At 44.7% G+C, this 25,568-nt stretch overlaps 1 protein-coding gene across 7 annotated transcripts in view; it reads right to left on the bottom strand.

The window, feature by feature from the left end:
• Positions 1-25,062, bottom strand: part of IL1RAPL2 (interleukin 1 receptor accessory protein like 2) — a 331,298-nt gene extending 306,236 nt beyond the window's left edge. The window contains exons 1-2 of one of the 7 annotated variants that reach the window (XM_064712525.1): positions 24,917-25,062; positions 12,525-12,625 (exon numbers count right to left, since the gene is read on the bottom strand). In XM_064712525.1, coding sequence (XP_064568595.1) covers positions 12,525-12,606 — 82 coding nt within the window. In that variant the 5' untranslated portion in view covers positions 12,607-12,625; positions 24,917-25,062. Of the gene's footprint in view, positions 1-11,583; positions 11,615-12,524; positions 12,626-21,180; positions 21,201-22,409; positions 22,559-23,481; positions 23,746-24,341; positions 24,454-24,916 lie in introns of those variants that run through there. The other 6 variants (XM_064712527.1, XM_064712526.1, XM_064712528.1 and 3 more) reach the window with 6 other exon arrangements.
• Between the last annotated feature and the right edge of the window lie 506 nt (positions 25,063-25,568).

Genomic DNA, 25,568 nt, shown 5'->3' with positions numbered 1-25,568 from the left:
GGAGTTCCCTGCAGCAAATGCCAACTGGGCACCACAATGAGAATTGTTGTTATAGGCTAAATAAGCAGCTCTGCTGCTTGATCCTGTGGGCTATGAGGTAATTAGCTGCTAAATAACCAAAATCAATGGATGTTTTTGCAGAATCACACTAAATAAGCAGAAGCTTGGCACACAGAAGGAAGAAACAATCACATTGCTTTGCAGTGGTGTTTTCTAATTTCTAGTTTAATTCCACCAAACTCAATAGCTTTATGGCAGGGAAAAAAACCCCACAGCCTAGGGTAACTTGTAAACCCTATCAAATTACCTTGAAATTTGAAAGCTAAAATGAATACTGCTCTTCCTTTTTTCAACATATATTCAGTTAAAAGCCCTTCTTGCTTTCAGAACTGCATACACTGCCACTTTGAACAGTTTATGGAATTCCACTGCAACCAAACTCCTGAAATTCCCCTGGAAATCATGTCACCCAGTGGTTTCTTGTCCTTGTAAACCCCACTTCTCCATTCAAGCCAAATCTATAACCCAGTAAATATTTTCAGATTTCTCTTCCAAAGCCTGACTCTTTTACACACATCCTTGCAAAAATCCTTCCTGTATCACATCTATCCCATGCTCCCATCTCTCCATACACCTCTAAGTTGCATTCCCAGTCACAGCCTTAAATAGCCTGCTTATCTTTAAATGACCTTGGAAACACTGAATCCCATTGGCCCAATAAGTATATTCCATTGTTTCTTCAAAGTTTTCAGGTTCAAGTATTTGAGTTCCATAAAACAATCTATTTCATTACAGTCTGCTCCCTTCAGTGCAGGCTGTGGAAACCATGCATGCTACAAAGGATCTAACCTAAGCCTAAAGCAGGATTTAAAATGAATAGTACTATATCTCAGGGAGGAACAGCATCATTCAAAACAGTTGCACACAACTATTAAATTATTCTTTACAAATTACATGTGTTCCTGAGTTACCTGGTCCAGCCAGTATTGCTAAAATATACTCCAAAAAACCAAAAATGAACCCCAAAATATCTACCAAAGTGGCTCTGTACCTTACACACACAGAGCAATGCAGACTAATCAAGCTGAGGTTGAACAATTCTTTTCAACACAGCACATACTCTAATAACAGACATCCAATCTATGAGAAAGGAAAAACAGAGCAAAGCAGCAACATAAATTACATTGGCTGAAAATGCAACAAAGTGCTTGCAGAGCATCAACAAGGGAAACATTAAATTCTTTCATCAGAAAGAATTTGTCATAGTTCATGACAATGACATGAAAGCACTGATAGAAAAAGCACCTCTGGACAAAATGTAACTACACAGGAAACTAAGCTCAGATTGTTTGGGGAAGAATGGTTACCCAAGGAAGCCCATTGCTCCCCCAGCCCAGTCTTAATGGTCAAAGCCTCAAACACAAAAGCCAATATGCTTAGGAATTTGCAGGTGGGGTGAGGAAAGTGTCTCACTGCTCACAGTCAACTGCACTAATTTTAAGATGGGCTCAGGCCCTGCTCTGGCAAAAGGAGACTGCCCAGAGTAGGGATGGAGGAGTTCTCCATTCAAGGGGCACAGGGGATGAGGAGCAGAGGGAAAGCCCACCATTTGGAAACGAAGCCATGGTTATTATCACCCCTGAGTCATCCCCACAGCAGGGCTGTCCCCTCCCCAGGGCTGTGCAGCCCCACTGGCACAGGCAATGTGTTTGGGAGGACACCTCAGAGCCCCTGCCCACCCCAGCAGTGTCAGAGCCTCTCCAGACCCTCCATTTGCCACCTTCCCAGATGGGTAGTTCCTTATTTGTTATCCATTAACATTTGTAGAAGGGACTCAAGAAAAAGTCTTACTTTGAATTAACTGTTAACAACCTGCATACAGAAAGAACAGAGAGCAAAAAAATCTATATATATTCCAAACAAAAATTGGGCTCTGGAAACATCTCTCCCTCTAGGCAATTATATGGGTAAATCAGCTACTGAAGAAATGAAGCAGTTATGCTAAGTCTATTATTGCAATAAAATTTTTCCAGAAACAGTAAATTACTCTGAGTATTTATCATAATCTGTTATCTGCAGGAAAAAAAAAAAAAGAAACGTGAAAACTAAATAAATTTATGGAAATGCATTTGCCTAATAATATTTACCAAATGACACCATTCCCTCTGCTGCTTGTAGCAAACTCAGTCACAGAGGCTAAGGACAGGTTTGCCTTATTAACACAGCTCTCTGCCTGTGTATTTTAAGTACCTCAGAGCACAGTGCCATCTGTGTGTATTCTACTAATGAGCTACTTCTTAGACTGTGGAAGGCTGGCCAGCCAGCCAACACCAATTACTCAGATGGAAACTGCCTAATTTTTAGGCAATTAATGAGCTCCTCTCTCACTTTACATAGATGCTTCCTCTGGTTAATTCTCCTGGCATATTACAGCATATCCTACTCTAAATTTCTCAAAGAAGAAATTAAAAGAGGAACACGGAACATGACCCAGCCCAGTCCAGCTCCCTCGAGCAGAGCCCAAACCCGAAGTCCAAATGCCCAAATATGTGGGACAGAAGCTGTGGAAGAACCTGCTGAGACCACCCCAGAGGGGGCTGCACCCCAGTGCAGCTGAGCCAGGGAGCAGGACCTTGAGAAGAGACAGCTCAGCCACCTCCCTTCCCATAAAGTGTTTGGGCCACAAAAATACCTTTCATGGCATCTCAAAGGACAGAGTGGAAGAGCCAGTCCCATGCTCACACAGCACCAGTGATGGTTTTACTCCCTCTCACCTCTCAGCCAGCTGGAAACACCTGACCCTGAGTGCCACCACATGCTGCACAGCTGTGGAGCTCCCACAAAGAGTGGAGATCTGACCACTCTCATCTCTTCTCTTATCTGTTTGATGTGATTTTAAAAGGTGGGTCTTAAGGGGCTTTTAGATTATGCAAAAATAGAATTCCCTCCTCTGCCGTTAAGAAAATATTTCTTAGTGATCTATACAAAGTTTAAGGAGATCAAAATTACCTTTTACAGCTCCCTGTTGGAAAGCACCATAATAAAGCATGGAAGGAGCATTAAATTATCCAAGTAATTACACTGATGAAAGCTGTGCATTATCTGCAGAATAAAACTATTAAAGGAGATCTGATTTTTATAAGTACATTACACATTATCATTCTGCAAGGGTAACCCTATGTGCAGGAAAGGATGCACTTGTCTTGCATAAACCTGCAAAACATGCCAATTGCAGCTGTGAAAATACTCTAGAGGACAGCTTCACCCAGCAGTCCCCAGCAAAACAAAACCACTTCTCTTTCTTGAGGATGACCATATCTACACACCAACAAGAGACTTAATGGAACATTTCAACTGTGTGTGACAGTACCAAGCCATTCCACAATCACATTGTGGAATTTGTATTATCTAAGTTCTCATGACCAAGTTACCCAGCATTTCACTTCTGGGGAAAAAAAAAACAAATGGATATTTTTCCAAAAGACAGCTAATTACTACAGCTCATCAGGAGTCTCCCTTACTACAACATGAAGCAAGTTGGTGACACATTCTGCAAGTGACTTCACACAACAGAATTCTGAATCTGTTCACATGGGATCTGTATCCTTCAGAGAAAACCATCAATTGCAGCTCTTCATGAAGGACAGCAAATGGAACAGTTCATTTGTAGACACTTGTAAAACGGGATTTAATAATGAACCTTTCTTCCTCAATGCAGCTGTCTCCCTGTGTAAAGTCCACAACAGTTGCAGCCAGGCATCCCAGGTCATTGGATTTAGGTTTTATCTCTCATGCAGTAAGTCAGAAGTTATGTTGTAGAGTTGGAACAAAACCCTTTGCAATAAACACTGAGTGGTAAAGAGCAAATTTAATCATCCAGTACAGATGAAAAAATCATAATGCTGTAAATAATATGATGTAAAGTCACAGCAAATAGGAATTATGTTGACCTATATCAGAAGTCAGCCAAAAAGCTTCAGCTTTCAATCTGCTCCAATAAAGCTGAAACACTCCACTCCTAAATGCATTTCCACTGTAGTTCCCCATTTCCCTAAAATTACAGATGTCATTTTGAATGGAAATACTATATCCAATGTGTCATCAGTGATACACGTCCTAATTCCCTTCCTTATGTCTAAGCCCACACCATTATTCACACCTCTCTGCCTTTATATAATAGGGCAAGATTTTCAAGGTCACAACAAAAACAAATAATACATTTAAGAGGTTCAATTTTTAATAATTACTGTCTTGGCTTGAGTTTCAAACTTTCTTTTCTAAACCACAAGTACCAGAACAAGCAAGTGTTTTAGAAACACCTGAAAGTTAGTTGATTTTCTCAGCACAACATGCTCTGCAACAGGAGCCTGCAACAACAGAGGCAGAGGCAGGTGCTGAAGGAAGTTCTTTAGCAGGGAGGACTTGCAGAGAGCAGAGCTCATGGCCACAGATCCACCCCAGCATGAAGCCAAGGAAGCTGCAGGATCACCTGGCTCCACTAAAGTGCTCTCACTGTTTTCATTCCTCCTCTGCACTAAACCTGAGGGATTTGACACAGGAAAATGCTTCAGGGAATCCCTCAAAGAGTGGTGGAGATCTGACCACTCTGTGTTCATCTTCCAGCTTCTGCTGACACCCACCTGAGGGATGACAACGTGCTGCTGTCGGCTCCAGGGCTACAGAGCCTGGAGTAACCCTGCCTTTGATTCACATTCCAGCACTTTTCCATTGATTATCAAATATAACAGTCTCAGGGAATTTATTGTTCAAAATGAAATAGTGTCACGGGAAAAGAAATTCTGATGAGCTCTATTCTGTAGAATGTGATTATATTTCTGCATTTTATCAATAACTCAAGGACATCAATGATTGTGTCTCACATTACACCTCTCCTTCCAAGCCCACCCATACATATATTTTTCTGAACATGTAACACAGCATTATTAAGGGTGCAAGAAGTGGCTCTGCACATTGATCCAAATAAGGATCACAGAGTGCATCAAGAGTGCCACTGAAACAAAACCATAATGCTTAAAATTCAAGAACAAACAACTCTTGCTGTCTTGTGAAAAATCTGCTATATTAACATCAGTCTTCACAAATAATGAGTCAATTCTATATTCAACAGATCAGAAAAGTAAATCTCAAATATTAAAAAATAAATAAAATCTCAAAAAATCTGTGAAACAACTTTGCCCTCAAACTTTATGTGTATTTGTACAGAGTGATGAAAGGACCTTCATTTCTTTAAATAAACATGAACATCTGGTTAGACTATACACTGAGGTGTCCTTGGACAAAGGTGTTTTTTAGGATACTCACTCATCTGAGGAAAAAGCTGCAGTTCCTGGTAGTGCTGAGAATCTGAGGGCAGCACAGACGGAGCCCAGAGTGGCTGGAGTGCAGCTGAGCCTGCAGAGCCCCAGCAGCTCAGGAGCAGCAAATGCACTTTAGGTCAGAGCAGCAAACACACACAGAGGCCTCTACAAACTTGGTTACCCAGGAGATGTGATTGGCACCTCCTGGGCTTGAGGCTCCTCAGGTATCCCATGTGTCATTTTCCAGTGTTAAGTGGTTCTTCCTCTTGTTGTGCCCCACTCCTCACCGGGAGGACAGCCAATAGTATACACAACAGACTTGTAATGTTCAAAGGCAAAAGCTCTAAGCCTAAAACTAGTGCACAAAACCTGGTATAACCAAATATCTCTCCTTCTTTTCCTCTTCCATTTCTAGCTGACACATTTTTTTTATCTTCTACTGAAAAATAGCAGAAATTAAAGAAGCTTTTCTCTATCCCATATATCCAAGGACATAGAAGCACATTTTATGCACATGCTTATTTAGCCTTAAATTTTTTTCAGAAGACAAGACTGCTTTCCTTGTCCTTGCCTAAGGCATTAGTAACACAACAAAACAGAGGGAAACATTTAATTTATGTGTTCTTCCCTGCATCACTTTCAGTGTTCTGGGCAACCTTAATACAGTTTTCTCTCTTGCTGACTTTATGCCATCTGTAAAGTGGGAATAACTATGAAGTAATCATTAGAGACAAAAAGCACTCATATGAAATACCATGACAGCAGATGTTTACTGAAAACATCAACAGTCCCATGAAACTTTAAAAAAACGCTGCTCAGGTAAAAAAGTACAACTAGAACATGGAAAGTCAAAAAAATAATAGTACTATCATGTTTCAAGCCCTAACAAACATTTGAACAGCGTACACGGTTACTGGAGGTCTAAACACCAGCACATCCCCCAGACACATGCAAGAGTAACATCCAAAATACTGCACTTTAAAACATAAGAAATATTTGGGAACTTCAGACTTTCCCTTTGTGATTACTTGGCTTGAAACAATTTAACTGTGTTCATTTATTTTATTCAAATACAAAAGGTTTCCCTTTTGGGAAGGAATCTTGCTTTAATATTTAAGTAACAGTTCAGTATTTTAATTGCTTAAATTATATATGAACTCATTTTAAATGTGTGCAATAGCTAAAAATTTGAATGCTTAACTAAGTTCAAAATTTAAACCTTGTCAAGTTGATGTAACTAAAAAAAACCCCAAACTTCTAGCAGATTGTTTATTTCCCTTCTTGCTCCTCTGGTACATGTCCCTTCCTCCCCACCTGCACACAGACACTATAAATGCTGCCAGCTGTCCTCCAGACAGCTCTGTCCAGCTGCAATGCCATTTTCTGTCTAGAGGAGAAGAAACTAAGGCTGAGACCCCTGTAATGAGGTGCAACCAGAGTTTCAGAGCTGACTTGCTGGCAGCCCCCTGAGACCTGACCGAGCACAGGAGCCCAGCTCCTTCTTCCCACTGATCCAAACACAACAGATGGAGAGCAGCCATGAACCCGTGAGCAGACACAGCTGATGCAGGAGAGGCTGCACTTCCCTGCACTGATGACAGCTTAGAACAGCAGTGATTCTGACTTTGTTTGCTGGAGCTGTGAATAACTTAACATCTTCTGGGAAAAGCAGGAGATCAGCATGCACTGATGAGCGCTGCCAAGCTCCCGTCTCCTCTGCCTGCACAGCATTTGCAGGCAGCAAAAGTCAAAAGCCTCTTTTGCATCGCTCGTATCTCAGACACAGGAGGGCTCGTGGCCATGAATTTTACATCAGGGTCAGAAGTCAGCTCTTCAGGCAGATGCAACTGCAAACTAAAGCAAATGGCAAGTGTGAGCACACATCCAGCAGCTCCTCTGGTCCACTCCCACAGGCGCAGTGGACTTCAGAGTTAGGCTCATCCAGAATATCCCACTCCAGGCACAAATCCATGAGTTATCTCTGCAGTACAAACACCTCCACTTCTGTGTATGCCACAGTTTCTGTGGCCAAAGTGGTCAGGCAACACAGGAAGACTGATCTTAACAGAAGGGAGCAGACAGAAATCGTAGGCACAGGTAGTGACAGTCACAGGAAAGTGAAGGTCTCTGAAACATCTATAGCAGACCAGAGTAAGTCAGCTGCATGACATTTAAAAGGCACAAAATATCAAGCCAGTAGGTTTTAAACTAATGTGTTAAAAGGCACTGCAATATCAATGATAATTTAAGACAATTTGGCTATGTCCATACACAGCAAGACCCAGCGCCAAGTCAAGCCTTCTCTCTCATAAGCCAACAGTGAAAGTCTGATGCAGGTGGAGGGTGACAAAGTGGGTGGAGGATCAGACATACACTTGCTCCTATGGCATGAAGGCCTTTTGGATGGTCCCAAGGTAAACAGGAGGTGAAGGAAGGCTGGAATCCCACAGCAAATCCATCTGACAGAGGAAAGAAGAAGACATGACTGTAGCTGGAGGACATACCCATGCTGTGGGACATAAGAAATCCTGTTGAATTCAGTTCAGCCTTGCTCACCACAAGCACTCTGGGGAAGGCTCGGCTAACAGTGAGGTGCAGGGTGGGCTCTATAACAGAGGACAGGCTGCACAGCTGGGGTGTGCTCACCCTGTGTGTGGGACTGTGGCTGCTGAGACGCGCGGACACCGTGGGGTGAGAAAGCTGCTTGGGCAGAGGGACACGTGAGCAGGGACACTGTGGTGGCAGGCAGCCAGGGCCTGCTTGGTTCGGTTCAGTTTAGAACATAAAAAGGCCTGGTTTATTGCAATAAACTATTTTCTTCTCAGCAAGCAAGAAGGAGGTCCGTGTGTCTTTGCTCCCCATTGACGCACCGTGCCAAACGTGAGCCAGCTAAGCTCAGGTGTTAACCCGCAGAAAGGCTCCTAAATGCCCTGCAGCCGCACAGAAACCCTGGGGATGTCTGCCCCTGCTCCTCCACACAAGGCTGGCATGCCCTCCAGAGCTCTAGCATGCTCAGACAGGGATTTCAGCTCAGCAAATAATATAGCAAAAATAAATGTCATCAATTATTCACTAATGGAATTATGTCTAGTAATTCAAACAGAATCTATAATCTTAAAAATCTTTTGCTTTAAAAAATGCAATGATTTTAAATTGGTATTATATTCCCTGCTGTGAGTATTCAAAGCATTGTATAAAAAAAGGCTTTGGGAAAAGTCACTTAATCCGATTAAAAGGAAATCACCTATCAGCTGGGAACCTGGCAACTTCCACATCTTCAATTCATTTGTATAACCTCCACCTGTAAAATACCCTTCCTAGGCTATTACTAAAGCTGCAGTCCCCACATTTGCTGTTTGCTCAGTTTTACTTCTTAAAGCAGGCAAAAAAGGATGACCTGCAGTTTTCAAAAATGCTTCTTAATATTAAGAAATGCCTGTGAAACTTAAATCAACATTACACTCACACAGATGCTCGAGGCAAACTATTCTGTTCCCACCACAAACAGCAATCTTTACTCTGTAGACATGACAGATTTCTTCTGGAACATTGGGAAGTTGCTGCCTCCAAAGAAGAATCTGATGAGCATAATTAAATTAGCTCACCCATTTAAATTATTTTGGCTTCACATCTCAAGTGAGAAGCAGCCAAATTTGTCGTGCTACAAGTTTCTCTGTCATTTTTGCGGCGTTGCAGGGTACTCTAAATCTATTTGCAGTCTTCATATGCATCCCTGCTTCTCTTTTCCAAATAGGAAATATGGACTCCTAAATCTGTAACAAAGGGCAAGTAAAGGACACGAGAAAAATCTTTCTGTTCTGTTTTCATATTCCCTTCCACGAGGATGGTTTCTTCAGCAAACTACAGTTCTATGCTTGCAGCTGGAGCACCATTTCAGCACCTTCTGTTTAACATCTTAGATCTTTCACTCCTGACCCCTCTTTGATGACTCTTGCCTGTCCAGCCTCTATTACTGCCTGCACTTGCTGTCTGGAGTTCTCATCCTGAGCTTTCTACCCCTGGGTTTCCATTCCTTGACTTTGAAGGAGAATTTCTGCACCAGCCTCTGAAGATGCTTTCTGAGCCAAACCTCTCCTCTCTTTAAGGCAACTCCAGTTTCACCTATAAAGCCCTTCTGGACATTCCGACCCAATCTTGACTGCCTTGGTTGAGTGATGCCTTTGTATTGTCTGACAACACCACCTCACCTTCTCCTTGCTCCTCTTTAGTTCCTCCCTAACCCTTAAACAAGATACATTCCATTATGTGATATTACACACATGCCAGTCAACTCCATAATTGCTCTTGTACTTGACACTAATCACAATTCTGGCCATTCATGCAATAATTCTGTGCATTGCTTAGAACAAATGCCAGTCTACATAAGTCAGCAAAGACACCAATTTTGCTGGTTTATTGTTCTAGTAGCCCAAATCTGTCTCTTTCATCAGTGTCAGCACCTTCCATGCACTGCTTCACACTGCTCCACATAACTGTCTGCACAATTTCCCTTCCCCTTTTGAGGATGCTCACCAGGAACAGACATCCCCACACCAACAGCCAGCAAGACCCAAGACTACAATGCCCACCCAGACACTGCTGCAGAGATCCTGTCCCCAGAGCATCCTTTGGGCCCCTCATCCTCTCCCCCAGCTCAGCTCTAATCTACAGCTAAAAAACCCTGTTCCTGCTCCCAGTTTACACCGCAGTGCTGCTGCAGCTGCCCACAAATAACCATCACATTCATTTCCCCTTTCCACTGTCCTTCATCAAGAAATCAGTATTAAAAAATTTAAAAAAACAAACAAACAACAACTCTGAATCCCAGCACCAACCTGTTAGAGCTACTGTCACCCTATGGAAAACAAACATGCTGACGTTGTTTCTTTGTGCATTTGCCTGTCTGCATCCACCCACTGTCTCTGATCTTCCACTAAAACTATACCAACAGTTAAAGTTCAGAACTTGCTGGAACATCTCTTCTTCACAACATATAACATTTAGTGAAGCCCCAAGCAATCCAACAGCAATCCTTCAAATGTAAAGGCCTTTCAGAAAAGGAGTCAAATTATTAGTTTTACTCCAAGTGCTGATATCAAAGGAACAGAAAATTATTTCACACACAATGTAGTCGGGGAAAAAAAAAATAAATAAATAGTTTGGTGCATGCAGCAACCAGAATGAGTGCTGAAGGTGAAATCCAACTACATGATTATGGACTTGCAAAGAAACTATAATTTTACTTTATGTGCAATTTTTCCTCTTCATCTTATTCTCAACACATACTGCCACAATCAAATGAAATGAAAAAGAACCACCTATTCACTAGTGGGTTATATTTAGCAAGAGGCAGTCTAACATATTAAAGCATTTTTCCCACCAGTACTGAACCTAAATTGACACTGTCAACAGCTGCTATAACCACAAGAGCCAAAGTTCTGCAGAGTCAAAGAAAGCAGATTCTAATAATATAAATCTAATTAAAGGTAAACTACCAACTGAACAACGCTACAGCCACCAGCACACCACTTCCACAGTTGTGTGCTCCTGGCAAAGAATTGCACAGACCCGTGCTTGCAGCCAGGTGCTGTTGCCTGGCATCAGCAAACAGAGGCTGCTCAGGCACTGATCGTGGATCTCACAGGGGGTTTCCATCCAGGCCACTGACAGCAGCTTTGAAGAACAGGAACACCATCACCCTTGGCAGAGTTTACACCAAGACTGCACTGTAGTCAAACCCAATATCCTTGACTGCTCTCACAGCACAAACTGGGCTCTGGGCACAATAACCACAACCAAAGGCTGGTTCAGTTAGCAACCTCCATTTACACTTTCCATCTCAGCAGAAAGAACTCAGCCCAGCACCTGGCAGCTCCCAGAGTAACACTTCCCAGCCTGGGATGTGACATGCAATTTTTTTTAACAGACAGCCCAAAAATTTTCTCTGTTCTCAAGAAATGCAGAAATTAAACTTAACGTAAGCCACACCAACTGAAGCCAGTAATTTCTGTTTGTACCTGCAGTGCTGAAAATACTGAAGACTTGGAGGACAGCAGGATCAGTGGAAGCCCTCACACATGTAAGCATAGCACACAGTGTGGGAAAACAACGTGCCATCAAAAGTTTCAAAGTGCAGCACTGACCCTTACACACAGCCCAGGCTGCAGCAGGCTCACAGCCCTGTGTAGCACAGCACTGCTTCTCTGCCCAATGCCTCTAAACTCACAGCTTACTTTGCTGTCATCTTATTGCAAAGCTCCCATACCTTCTCAGTGATTTCTCACGGACATCTCCTTGCAGCTCTGACTCCTTCTTCCTCACAGCACAGCCAACAAATTCCAACTGCCCCCTCACCCCCTCTTTTATAGCCCTCATCCTTATTGGACACAGCTGTGGCCTGTTAAGGGCAGGCCTGTTGCTAATCTTTGGTGATTAGTACAGCTGCAACTCCTCAGGGGTGAGATTACCTTCTGCACTATCTTTATTTTCCTACATTCTATCCCCCCACACCACTTGGGAAATACAAACAGTCTCATGAAGTCACTCCTTTGAGAGGGCAAAGCTGCATGGAGCAGACATCACTTCAGGCTCAAGTACAGATAACCATTATTCAGAGGAGCTGTCTACCCTGGAAGGAGAGATTCTAATGCCTCTTTGAAGAGTTTTGTTACTGCTAGAAGGTTTCAAAAGCAGATGTAAACATGAACCAACTTCTACTCTCTTTCACTGACAGAATAATCAGAGATTATCTACTCAGGAGAGTTCTTCCCAGTTAACCCTATATATGATCACAATCAGACCAGCATAATATTTTCAAAGATGACCTTTCAACATAGAAAAAATCATCCAGACCTAAAACTTACCACAGACCAAATCCACAGTTAAGAAAATTCCTTAACATGAGTAAAACATTGGATGTTAGAACAATGCCACAATGCCAAAGTCATTATCATCTTTGTAAGACCTCTGGTTGATGTTTCAATCTAATCAACGTTTTCTTTTTATTTTTTTAACAAAAGAAAACAGAAGGACATATTCAAACAGCTTTCATTTACTAAGCAAACCATACCAGTCATGACTTTCTGCTTTTTCTGGCAGAACAGAACAAGTAGTACATATGCAAAACAAAATGCAGCCATCTAAAATGCTTGATTGCGTAAGCATGAGGTCCAGATCCAAAAGTAAAAATAATTTTCTGTGACTTACCAGAATTTCTCTTTGACACGAGCTTCAAATTCATGCTGACTACAGTACAGATCACAAGAACCAAGAAAACAAGAGGCTTCATCTTTCACTTTCTGTGGCAGCTGAAATGCAAACATAGTACAAAGTCTGAATCACAGCTTTTCACTACAACAAAGCAGCAGCTACAGTTAAACATTTCTCAAAGAACAACAACAGGACAATGGCTTAATGTAACAACTTCTCAGTTTATGTTGAGGCAGGAGTAGAAAAACACAACAGTTCAAAGTAACCACGTATGAACGATTTACCTCTTACTATCACACAAAAGGGTTGGGTTTTTTTAAATGACACCTCAAAAATATCATTTTGCTCTCAAAGAAAAAAATCACAAGATGCAACAGTTTATTTGAAGTAGTATGAGTCCAATCTGTCAGATTTTTGTGTGTTACTTATTTATTTTCTATGTTATGGGAAAACCCTGATGGCCGTAACTAGCTTTGTCTCATACAAACAGGCCACACACTTTAAAAAAAAATCATATTATTCAGGAAAAGAATAGTTCATACAATCTCTCTTGGCAACCTTACCTTCCCACTGGTGGCACTGTAAAAACTCCTACAATGCCTACAATTAATGCTGTTCCAGAAATTTCTCCTATACAATGAGGTAAAGAAAGGTGAACAAAATTCAGAAATCAATGAATGTAGGTCTCAGGAGTCTCACCTGTTAAGTTTACTACTTACTTTCTGTTATGTACATTAAAAAAGAAAAAGGGAAAATCTAGTTTAGAATTTTATTTTTAATTTTATACAATTACTGGAATTAATTCTGTTTCCATTTACAAGTACCAGGCCATTAGAGAAAAGATAGCAAAAGCAAACTGAGGCTCCTTCTCTGCACTTAAAAACAGGTAGAACAAATCCGAATTCATCTAAGCCCATCTCTCTCAAAGAAAGATTCTTAATTATAAGCTAGAGTCCTCAAATCTATGCTTAGCTTTAAGTCATGAGCCTTTAAGTGGCCTGATACATTTAAACACCAGGAATTCATCTCCATATAAGATACAGACATTAGATCAGGACCCTTATTATCAGATAAAGCTGGCAGCCATCTAAATCACTGTGAAGATATCATTTACACCAAAAGATTCAGCACACATTTTACAGCAGTTTCAATTAAACAGAAATGCACAAAACTATCAGCAATAGCAGTCAAGGCTGAGGCCAGTGAACAGAATCCTCCCATAAATGCTCTAAGACCTCTGCCCACCCAGCTCACTCAGAGGTCCCCAATCCCCAAATCCAGAAAGAGCCCAGACCCCTCCAGCTCTGAGCATTTACAAAGCAGCAAGAGGTCGCAATGTCCTGCTGTTCACTGACGCTTGTTCAGTTTAATTTGAGTTTATTACATCAAATATTCTTTCCTTGTAATTTTATTACTGGCCTATCGTTGTATGAAGAAAATATAAGTAACCCTGTTTAATCTTTTACACTACAGGAATTGTGCTGCTGTTCAATTATTTCAAAATTACCACTTTAAACTGAAGTTCTCTTCCTCTCACCTTACTGTACTACAACGTATAAACAGGCAGTGGATTTTTTTCCCCTCTCTGAATTCTATGGCACTTTATGCCTATTGATTCCTCACAGTAACAATGCTAAGGCATTTTCAAGAAAAAATACGCAATGAAGGATGTCTGACAGTGGTTAATGACAGAATTAGCATTCACTCTTCCTTGACCTCTCCTTGGAGTAACAAAATCCTGAAACCAGTAAGGCCATCTTGACAAGAGAGCTTAAAAAGAAGTAATTGAACTAAATCTTTTGACAGATAATTGTAATGATGATGTTACGCTAGAATGATTTTCAAGTATAGCTTTACAAATTAGTTTCTCCACTTTTCCCCCCTCAGTAATTACAGCTGAAATATGGAATTCCTAGGTCCTTTTTCATGTGGGTCTGTATATCTCCACCCCACACAAGCTAGGCTGCATTAAATGCATTTAAAAATTCAAAGCAAGTTCTGCCAACCAATATTAATGCTAGGCAGAGCAGAAAATTCTTGGTTCTGTCAGCACTGATAGAAGTTCTACTTTTTGAAGCCCTATCCTCACCAAGGCAGTCAGTCTCTGTACCTCCACAAATCAGGAAAACAGAGCAGCAAAAGGGCAAGAAACCACAGCACCACCCAGTCACTCATAATCAAGCCCAAAGCCTCAGCCTGTCACATGTGACACAACTCCACTGAGGCTGGCGTGAAAACACACATCAGAGTCTGAGTGTCACTCCACCATGGCAGGGATTCCAGCAGGCAGTGGGATCTGTCACAGTGACAGGGGGTCAGCTCTGTCTGTCCTGGGACAGCAGCCAGCCACAGACACCCAGGCTGCTCAAACTGCCCTATCCGAGATGGCTGATTTTAAACATTCAGGTTAGCAAAGGGCACAAGGTACAAAATAAGCTGTATTTCCCCCAGAAGAATGTCCAGCAGTCAGCAGAAGAAAGGTTGTATAAGTTCAAGACTAACTTTCTAAATTTGCTCAGATTTCTGGAGCTGCGTGTGCCAAGACTCGCCCAACAGGACTGGTCTCAACTCCCTCCTCAGGGGCACTCACTCACCTGTCAGGCCGTGGGATGGACCACAGAGCCCAGCCAGCCCTGGGCCAGGCTCCTGGGAATCAATGTGGAGTGGATGCCATGGTCTGATGAAGAACACGAACAAAACACAAGATAGAATAAACCAGGCAGAGTTCAATGCCACTTCCCTGCAAGCAAGGGCTGATTTTGCCATTTGACAGAACTTTCCCCTCACAGGCACTGAGCAGCATTTCCCTGAGGAGCCACTTACTCTGATGTTGCAAACTCCAAGCAGGTGTGAGTAGGGGCTCACAGCTGTAACAAGAATGTTGTCTACTGGATATGCCTCATAACAGGGGAACCAAGTTCATGCCATCCCCAGAAGACTGAAGACATCTCACTCAATAAGGACACAGAAATACCAATTACACCCAACTTGCCCAAAATCATTGAGAGGAGGGAAGAGAGACACAGAATGAAGTGCTTGTTGGCACAGAAGGAAAAGTCAGTAGTCCAAGCCTTGTTGTGACCAGCCAGGTTGTATTTGAATCCAGGTAAGTAAAGGGAGGTGGCTGCTATCAGAGGGAGAAGTGTAGGAGCAGCAAGGTGTGACAACTTAATTCTTCATCACTGCACTGCCAATAAGGTCTCTCCTTCCCTCTTCACCCATTTGTGCTGCAGACCTGACGTCAGGCAAGTGTCACAGTGTCCTGTGGGCACCCAAAACTACAAGGGGACCAGGCTGCAATGCAGCACAAATTTTGTTCTTCTAACAAAAACCACCCTGACTCCCATATCCTGCCTAACACACTTCATCTCTTTTGAAAAACTTATTTCTTCCACCCAAATCCTCAGGAAACAGAGCTTGGGAAATTGCTGTATTCCCATTTCCTTCATGTACTGCCTGCTGTCTTTCCAGCACCCCTTCAGCTCATATGGCTTCTGGGACTCAAAGGAACTTCAAGGGACAAGGTTAGAAGGAGGCTTTTAGAAACAAGAAGAAAATGAGAGCATTCATATTTTGCACAAAATTCAGCACTGAGATTCCCAAGTTCACGCTTTAAATATAATTTAGCTTTGCTCTAATTTGTACCACAAGCTTTATTCATGCAGTGCTCCTTTCTAAAAGAAAACAAGAAAGGAAAAGCAGTGCCTGTGCACTCAGGCACACGTCTGTGCTCAGGCTGAGATTTGCTGACACACCATGAGGCTCTGTAGGTTCTGGTTTCTCCACAGAAGCTGTGATGCAGAAGGCACTCATTAAAAACAGCGACCCACCTCTTTAGTGATTTCCAATTGTCAGGTTTTGTTGCTCAGATATCTCACAAAAATAAATTACCGTTTTCACCCTACACACAAAGGATGAAATGGCAACAGTAATTCTTTCATTGTTTTTACAGTAGGCTAGATGGTGAGTCCTGTTCACTTCTTTTCAAACCATTTCCCCAGCCCACTTTTTAAGTCTTTAAATTTTAATATGAACTCACTCTCAGGTCTTCTCTTTTGCCAACATGCCACATTGAGCTGTTCATTACTAAAAGATTTTCAGCCTATATAATGTTTTGGTTGGAAGCAATCCACAATGGGCACCAGTTCCCTTTTGTTGATACCTCAAACATAAAGAAAAAATGCTCAAGATCAGAGATAAAATACTCAAGATCAGAGATGCATGCTAGCTCAAATAATGTCTCTTCAGCTCTACTTGATATGGGTCATGCAGTGTTCTTCGCTCTGCTGCTCAATGAGCATCAAAGAATATTTCATTTTGCCTAATTCATTGTGCATCTTCACCATCATAACCAGCCACTTAAGTTGTCTAAATACACAAGGAGCATTAATTCTACAAGGCAGTGTGCATTCAGCATTTGTCTTGCAGGATTTAATTCTCCACTGGACCTCTCAGGTCCTTAACTAAACTCACATCTGCCTAATTCTCCTTGTTCAGGTGAAACTTAAACAGAAATTTTAAAATGAGGAGTCTGAGGGTGACTTTATGCCAGAAGATTTTTTCCTTTCCCTTACTCCAGCCCGGAGGCTCTACTGGGAATCCTTTTGGTGACTTTTCACTTTTGGCTGGGTTTTTCCCTTTAACTGTTTTGGGTTTGTTTTCGACCCATCAGGGAGCCAGTGGGACCACCCAGAACCTGAGACCTCAGAGGAGCTGAACCAACACAAGAAAGGACAAAAATCCACCAACTTTGGCTGCTGTGAGGAGGAGACCCATGCCAGAAATCCAGCAGGTTCCCAGCTGCTGTGAGCCCTTTTCTCCTCCCTTCCCAGAGACAAAGAAGGGCAGCCTCCATCTTTGCCTCCCAGCCACATGGAGAGGTGGGGCTGAGATGTGAGGTTCCATTTTTTTTCCTGTGCTTTGCAGATATCTTGCTTTGTTTATAAACAGTTTCAGGTTTTTTTTTCACTTTCATCCCTTGGTATCCATTTCTCTCATTGGCAGAAGAAAGGGCTTCAATAACTCTCCTTTCTCTTTAGAGGAGATGCTCATTCCAGAGCGCTTCCTCCTAAAATTTGTCTCTAACACTGAGACATGAGGGAAACATGCTCAACACAGTGTTTGTGTTACACAAATTGGAAATAAACAGCAACAAAAAGACAACATCTAAACTGTCTGGGATTATTACTGGCTCAGCAGTGTATCACCCACATGACAGTAATACAACAAGGAAAAAGCAAGGTCTTGTCCTGACAAAGCAAGGGGAACCCACAGCCAAATACTGACAATGTTATAATACTTATCTGTAATGACTCTCCTAAAGGCTGAATGTCGGGGTGTAAAGGAATAAAAACCTAAAACTCACAGATCTTCTGTGATGTGAAAAGAATAAACTCAGAATCTTACTAGTTATTTCAGAAGAAACATCCTTTGGTGTTGATACACAGGTTTTGTTTGAAAATATTTTAATGCCTCCACTAAAAGGTTAAATATCTTCCAAATGGAACTGTAGAAGACAACAAGTGCAGAATCTTAACGTTTCAAAAAATAATCTCACAGTGTAACACACAAACAAAAAAATGGGCTTCAGTGCCAAGCACAAAAGAAAAATACTGTGGATGGCAAACACCCCATTAACTTCCCCTATTAATATGTCTGGCTGCAGAGTTGTAGAAGCGATTCTAGCTATGGTAAAGTGGCAGGCAGACTCAACACTGAATAAACTGCTGGCTTACCCTGTACAGAAAACCCTGCATGCATTAACACAAGAACATTTTGTTACAAGAATTTTCTGATCCAATAGCTGCCTAAAATAGTGCTCATTTATGAAAAAAAAAAAAAAAAAAAAAGCGGTAGGAAACGGGAAAATCCCCTGAAATATTCTGAATATAGATAAAGATTACAATATCTGTAACATCAAACACTGCAGAGAGTGATGAACATACGATGTACACACACACCTAAACTGCTGCCAATTCATAAAAACCCAAGCAGCCCATCTTAACAGGTTTGTAAACCAGAAGAACTAGGACTAACAGCACTGATTAGCAGATGGAGTTCTATCAGCTCACACCACACATTGACCTCGATTCCCTGAGCAACTCACACAGAATTCCAGTTCATTATTTCTTCAAATCAGATTTTAAATCCCTGAATCATACTCACCCCTCATTGCAACACCTCTTGCACTTGGAAACACAAAAAGCAACTGTAAGGAGGAATGAGAATGGCATAGGAGTGGGAAAGTTAGCTACTGTTTAAGCCTCATACCCAGCTGCACCATCAGTGATGTACTGATTCAGCACTACCCTGGATTCTAGTGAGAACTATTGTTCAGCCTTAACATTGCAATATTCTAACTACATATCCTAAGACAGATAGACAGATGTGTTCAGTATCACAGCTTTTGACTAGTCCAGACCTTTTACAGACATTCAAAGTGAAATACATGTTGTGGGAGGAGGATTACAGCTGTACTGCAAGCCCTCATGGTTTATGAGGTCAACATAATGGATCAATTAATTTACAGCCTTTTTTTCCCCCTAGAGTAGAAGCTATTAATATTCTACATATATTTACTCCTGCAGATTGTGGTTTAATCAATACAGTACTTCAGGCAACATGAAGTACTGTAGGAAATGTAAAGACTCAGAGGCAAAGTTTACAGAGTGGGTCTTAGCCTCTCACCACCTTGCAGAAGTGCTTAAAAGCTTACAGAAAAACCCACTGGGGGAGAGAAGAAAATGGGAAGACAATCTACACTTGGAAAGCTAAACATGTACACTAGCACTGAGGAAAGGGGAGAGATTTTAAGAATCGCCTTGAATCAGCCTAAGCGCTGGAACTGATGCAGTTCCAGCAGGAGGTTCCCAGCGCAGAGCGAGGTGCAGCAGTAACCACAGCCCTCTGAGGGCAGAGAGGAGCCCCAGCCAAGGGTGACCATGTGTGCTTCTCAAAGCTGACAAGGCTGCTGGGCACTGTCCCAGGATGGCAAATTTCTTCTGGGCTGACAGGCTCAGAGACCACTCAGACCCAGCCCAGCCAGGCTGCCCTGGGCTGTGGAGAAGCCCTGCACAGGAAAAAAGGACTCTGCCTCCTGCTATTCAGAGCTCTTGAGTGAAAAAAAGAAAGTCGCTGGTAGGTTTCAGATACACTGATAAACCCTGTAAATTCCAGAAAAACCATGGCTGCACTTGACTCCAGCTGCTCAGTTGCTGACACCCAGAACAAACAGCACTGCTCAGGTCAGGGCTGTTTTCTCCTGGCTCCTTTAGACAGCCCTGCATGCAATCACAGGTCCTCTCTGCAGAGCCTCAACTACAAAAGCAGAAGACATTTCAGATTAAAAGAGATGAGAAGGGACCATTCTCACCCACACCAATTTCACTCACTGCTCTCTGCTCTTATATCAATAAGGAAGTCTGTCCACTTTGCAGCTGCCTACACCAGGGCATTATTAAGCCAAAAGATTAGATGCTTTGCTTCTTTCATATCCATTCTAACCCTGCTCCCCAAGCAGCTTTTGCAGAAAAGCTATTAAAAATGGAGAGAGACAGTTCAAAGGGAGGTCTCAATCCTGAAAGATAGCATATCCCTCCTCTTTTCCCCCCACACCACTTCTCTCGCTCCCCTTGTGCTCCTCAAGGCTCGCTACAGAGGTGCTCAGTACAAACAGAACTAGATTTTAGACTGGGCTGCCATCTGCATGCTGAAATGTTCCCTGCTCTTACAGAGCCTTTAAAACAGGCCTCTTTCCATGGCCACACAGAAGAGAGACTACAGCTGTAACAGTCAGCAATATTGACATTATCCCTGCTCTTACACACACTCATAGCTCTGCAGTATTAACAGAATAACAGTATTTGCACTATTCATGGCAAGTCTGGTCCAAGCTCACTCCTGCACCTTAATGAAACAGGCTCTGTGAGAACACAGCTCTGCCTGTGATGTGCTTAGAAATACATTCCTTGATCTCATCCATGGCCACACGCTTTCCTAACTAATTCATGATGCTCAAAGAAGACAGAATTAACAGGAAAAGATGACATACCAGCTGTCAGGCTCCTTATAAAACACTCATCTACAGTTTTCCACTTAGGAAACAGTCCCAGAGAAGCCAGGCATGGCACTTGGCTGTCAGCAGAGGCAAGTTGCTTTCACTGAACTCGGCAGCATCGCTGCTCCTTAAAGTGATAAACAGATTCTTGATGGGGATTTTTTTTCCCCTTACATAACCAAAGACTGGACTTTACATATGTCTGTCTGAGTGAAAATAAAAATATAATTAAGTAAGCAAAGAAACAACATCCCCCAGAATTTGAGAACCATGAGAAACTGCTTATAGAATGCTATTTTGATACATTTTATGGAAATCTTGAAAACAATCGAGTTTTGTTCTGATGCAGCCAAAATAAGAGTAAAATACATATTTTATGTGCCCTGAAATTGCTTTGTCAAATAGACATCCTTGTTAATTAACTGTTACATAAACAAAGAAAAGAGGGGGGAAGGAACTCTCTGTAGTGCTTTTAAGGTGGAAAGGATTAGCCAAAATCCCTACAGAAGTTTCTAACACACAGTCTCTCTGTCTCACCAGCTTTGTTACTGAATATAACACATCCCTCAGCTCTCCACCAGTTCCAAGAAGGTTTACCTGGATCTAGTACCATGTGCCAGAGGAAACCCTCACCATCAAAGCCAGCAAAAAGATTTTCCTTATTCTCAGCAAGGGCAAGATCTTTCCTCTCTGTTTTCTTTTCAAGGCTGTTTAAAGAAAGATTTATTTTTAGTTGGACATCCTGAAAAGCAAATTGCCTCTTAAAGTGCCTCTTTATTTTGTGATACACTTTAAATGCTCACTTTTCCTTCCAGCACTAAAAAAGCTCCTGATAAATAGCTCAGACTCTCATTGTTTGAGGAAGGCTTAGAAATGAAGAGCAGACACAGTTTCCCATAGAGCTCTTTAAGGCTGTTTAACAATTGCTCACAATTTAGCATCCCTTGATATTTTCAGCTTGAGGAGCAGGAATGTTTCAGAGAGCAGGAAAAGTCCATACACTATAAATGCTTTATTTGCACTCCTCACAGTGAGTACAACTTCTCAGCCTTTTCCCCCAGACACCCAGGTCAAGGCACCTGCCCCAGCCATCCCTGGCAACTTCCCACCTCAGCCAGCAGGATCACTAGCTGCACATCCTCCTTGGAACTTCCCCTCCACCTCTGGTCCCACAAGAACATCACAATCCACAGCATAGAAAGTTTGGAGCAGCCTCCCCCTTCCAAATGCCACATAGGAGACCCTGTTCTCCATGGCTTTAGGTGATTACTGTAACATGTATTTTTCTCTCCCCAGGAAACAACTGAGAACAGTCACGGACAAAAATTACTCTGCCTATGCAAACCAACCAAATTCCCTTACAGGAACATCCCATCCAGACAGCCTGGATGCTCCTGCCCTCCCCAGGGAGCCAGAGCATCCAAAGGGGTACAAGCCTCACAGGCTGTCCCCATTCCCTCCTCCTGGCTCTCCAGCAGCTTCTCAGCATCTCTGCTGGGCTCCTCACACACACACTGCCCCCAGCAGCTGCCTGACCCCTCCAGACAAACCCACTCCTAAACCCTCCGTGGCTCAGGCTCACCCCACAGGGGCACAGCACAACACCCAGAGATCCTGAGAGCAGCAAGTGTGCTCCTACTGCCTCCATTTCCACACTCCTCTGGAGCCCCAGCCACGCTTAAGGCTGCCAAGTCCAGGTTCTCCTGAGGCCCAAGCCTCCAGCCTCCATCAAACCAGGAATTTTCCTCCTCCTTCTCCCATACCACCAATTCCTGCCTGATTAGAAGTGATCTGTGCCACAAGAACTGCCTTTCTGCTGAACTCACCTTCACCACACCAGCCTATGAATCCCTCCTGACCCTTTCAGGCTCCTTTTTGATCTGACTTCTGTTTAGAGAGTGGTCAGTCCCACCCCTGCTAGTTTCCAACAGCTTCAGCTACTGCACTGCTTCAAAGTGCAGCCACCAGACTGGCAGCTCTGAAAATGAAAAGGCTTTCCAGTGCTCTGTGAGATACAGAGCAGTTCAGACAGCACTGGCTGATGCCATTCGTGCACTGAGGCTGCAGCAGTTGTGTGGCATCCACTAAAATTGACTCATGCTGGCTCAGTGCATTAATGTGGCACACCTGGCCTTCCTTCCTCCCTTCTCCCTCCCCCTCCCCTTTAACTGCTAAAGCATCAATCACCACACAAGTTGAAGACAAACCGCCAATGAGCTTCCAGGTACGGGGAAAGAAAAAAGGTGCTCTGCACAGAACTCTTTAAGCCTTACAAATGGAACATTCAAAGATTCATCTTTATCTCTCTCCCGGGCTCACCTGCAGCCCAAGTAGGTGGGTGAGTATAAAGTGTTGCTGTCAGCTAACAACCCTGAACCCTCCCAGCTGAACCCCTTCCCAATAGCCAGGAGCAAGCAAGCAGTGCATGCACACCCACAGGATCTGGACTTTCCAGCCTGGTCACCAGCTAGAAAGCTTTGGTTCAGGAGAGGAAGGGTTCCCCTCGCAGGCTCGGATCTGGAGCACGCTGGAGGTGCAAGCTGCTGCCTAGCAACACCGGCACTCGGCAGGGAGGTCAGCCCAAGCCCCGTCCTCCCACTCAAGGGGTCTCCTGTGCCCAGAGACACATCCTCAGAAGGATGGGATCCTCAGTAATTTCTCAGGAAGCCGCCCTGCACATCGCCAGTCACAGCCCCTGATGGATCACAGGCTCACTCCCAAAGGCCACTGCCAGTGCCTCGGTGACCTCCCCAACTTTCACCTCTGCTGCTCACTGCACATGCATTGCACCCCGCTGGCTGAGGGAGCCCCAAACCCCAAATCCCTGCGTGCCCCCCTCTGCAGTCACTCTACTGCAAAGCCAGCGCTTGCCTCTCTCAGCTCCCGCCCCACACTCACCTCCTGCCTCGGCTCTGGCACTGGCAGAGCTTTCCAGGCACCTTTCCATGTCCCCCCCAGGGCCGGCCTCTCCTGCCGCCGGAGGGAATCTCCTCCCCGTGCGCTGCTCAGGGGCAGGGCAGCATCCACCTGCTCCTACGGACACACAGGCAGGCACGCAGCTGCAGAGCTTTAACCCTGATGGGAATCAACGTCCCCTTTCCGGCACGGACGGGAGCGTTTAGGGTAAATGAGAGCCTGTCTGGGGTGTGAATGCAACAGCCACAGACTCACACAGCACCTGGGCACTGCCCTTCCCGCAGCCCTTCCCGCTCCCCAGCCCACCGCAGCTCACCCCGCCTGCTCCCGCCGCTAACAACCCCTGAAAAACCTCAAATCTGTCTGCACTCTGGTAGTGATATTGTAGCAACCACAAACCTTACACAGACGCTAAAAATCTGTTATTGTTTTTTAAATAATCAGGGTAAAAACTCAGGGAGTATATATCAGAGACTCTAAACACTGCCGAGGAGCGCTCCAAACTGCTGGCTCCTACCACGATGGGTTGGTTTCCCCTCGCGGTCCAGACCCAAGTTTGAGCGTTAACCCAACAGGCACAGAAATCGCCAAAAGTACACAAACCTTACTACAACTCTGAGAAATCGCAGCTTACAGCATCTTCCACCAGAAACTTTTGATTCTTTGAATCCTAGCAGAGACAGCCGTCCAGGCACAGGCTCTCTGAAAACAGCGGCTGAATCCCAGCCACTTCAGAAGTGTTTAGTGCCCTTCAGCAGATTTCCATCGGACTCCAAAGGAAACCAGAGCAGCTTTATTGTCACGGAACTTTCAGAGGTAGAGGTTTCAAGTCCAACACCCACCACGGTAACTCAGAGCAGCCAAGCCTCCAAAGCACCGGCACCACTTCAGCAGACTCCGCCGCGCCGCATCATCCCGAAAGGAAACTGCTCCGGTGCTTTATTTCAAATCCTCGGCAGTAACACTTTTCCCGGGAATCCCCACACGCGTTCGCGAGGCTGAGAGACCCTCGGTACCAACCGAGATTCCCCCCTTCGTGACAGAAAACATTCCCGGCGCTTCCAACAGCAGCAGGGCTCAGTCGGGGGAGCGCTGGAGCGGCCGCGCCGCTACGGACGGAGCCAGCCCCGAGCATCCGCTCCGAGCCACGGCACCGGGACAGCGGTACCGGGACCAGAGCCGGAGCTGCGGCGGTCCCTGCCCGGAGCCCCTCCGGAGCGCCGCGGCACCAGCGGGACCGCGGGGTCCCTCCGCCCGCCCGGAGCTCCGGGAGCGATGAGGCAGCAGCCGCAGCTCTGGCCCGTCCCGCGCGCGGCGGCCCGAGAAGGGATGAACTTTTTCCTCAGATTTTTTTTTTTCTTTTTATTTTCTAATAAAAAAGGGAACTGGCGCGAGAAGCGCGGCGCGCAGGACTCACCTCCACGGCAGCTCCCCCCTAGGGCTGCATGCCGGCGGGCTGAGGGTGTCCCCGGATCGGCGGCGGCGGGCGGGGCGGTCCCGGTCCCGCTCCGTGTCCGTGCCCGTGTCCGCGGAGCGGGCCGGGACCCGCGGCCCCGCGCGCCAGGTGCGCCCGCCCCGCGCCGCGCGAGCGGCAGCGCCCCCTGGCGGCCGCGCCTCCGCCCTGCAGCCCCGGCCCGGCGCGGCCGCGGCCCCGGGACCGCCCCGCGGCACCGCCCGCACCGCGAAACACCCACAGAGACCCGACAGCAACCCGGGACAGCCCCGCAGAGGGACAAACACCCACAGAGACCCGACAGCAACCCGGGACAGCCCCGCGGAGGGACAAACACCCACAGAGACCCGACAGCAACCCGGGACAGCCCCGCGGAGGGACAAACACCCACAGAGACCCGACAGCAACCCGGGACAGCCCCTCGGCACCGCCCGCACCGCCCCGCGGAGGGAGGAACACCCTCAGAGACCCGACAGGAGCCCACGGGGACCCGAATGGCAAGGGACATCTACGGCCGGGCACGTGGCTCCGGTCTCTGCAGAAGATACAGCGAACAGATGGATATAGATGGAGCGGTAGCAAAACGTTGAGAAGGCGTCGGTGCCTTACCTGGGGA

The sequence above is a fragment of the Zonotrichia leucophrys genome, chromosome 4A (assembly GCF_028769735.1).
Source record: "Zonotrichia leucophrys gambelii isolate GWCS_2022_RI chromosome 4A, RI_Zleu_2.0, whole genome shotgun sequence".
Classification (NCBI taxonomy): Eukaryota; Metazoa; Chordata; class Aves; order Passeriformes; family Passerellidae; genus Zonotrichia; species Zonotrichia leucophrys.
The sequence above is the reverse complement of the archived record's forward strand: the minus strand, read 5'-3'. Positions and strand labels throughout refer to the sequence as shown.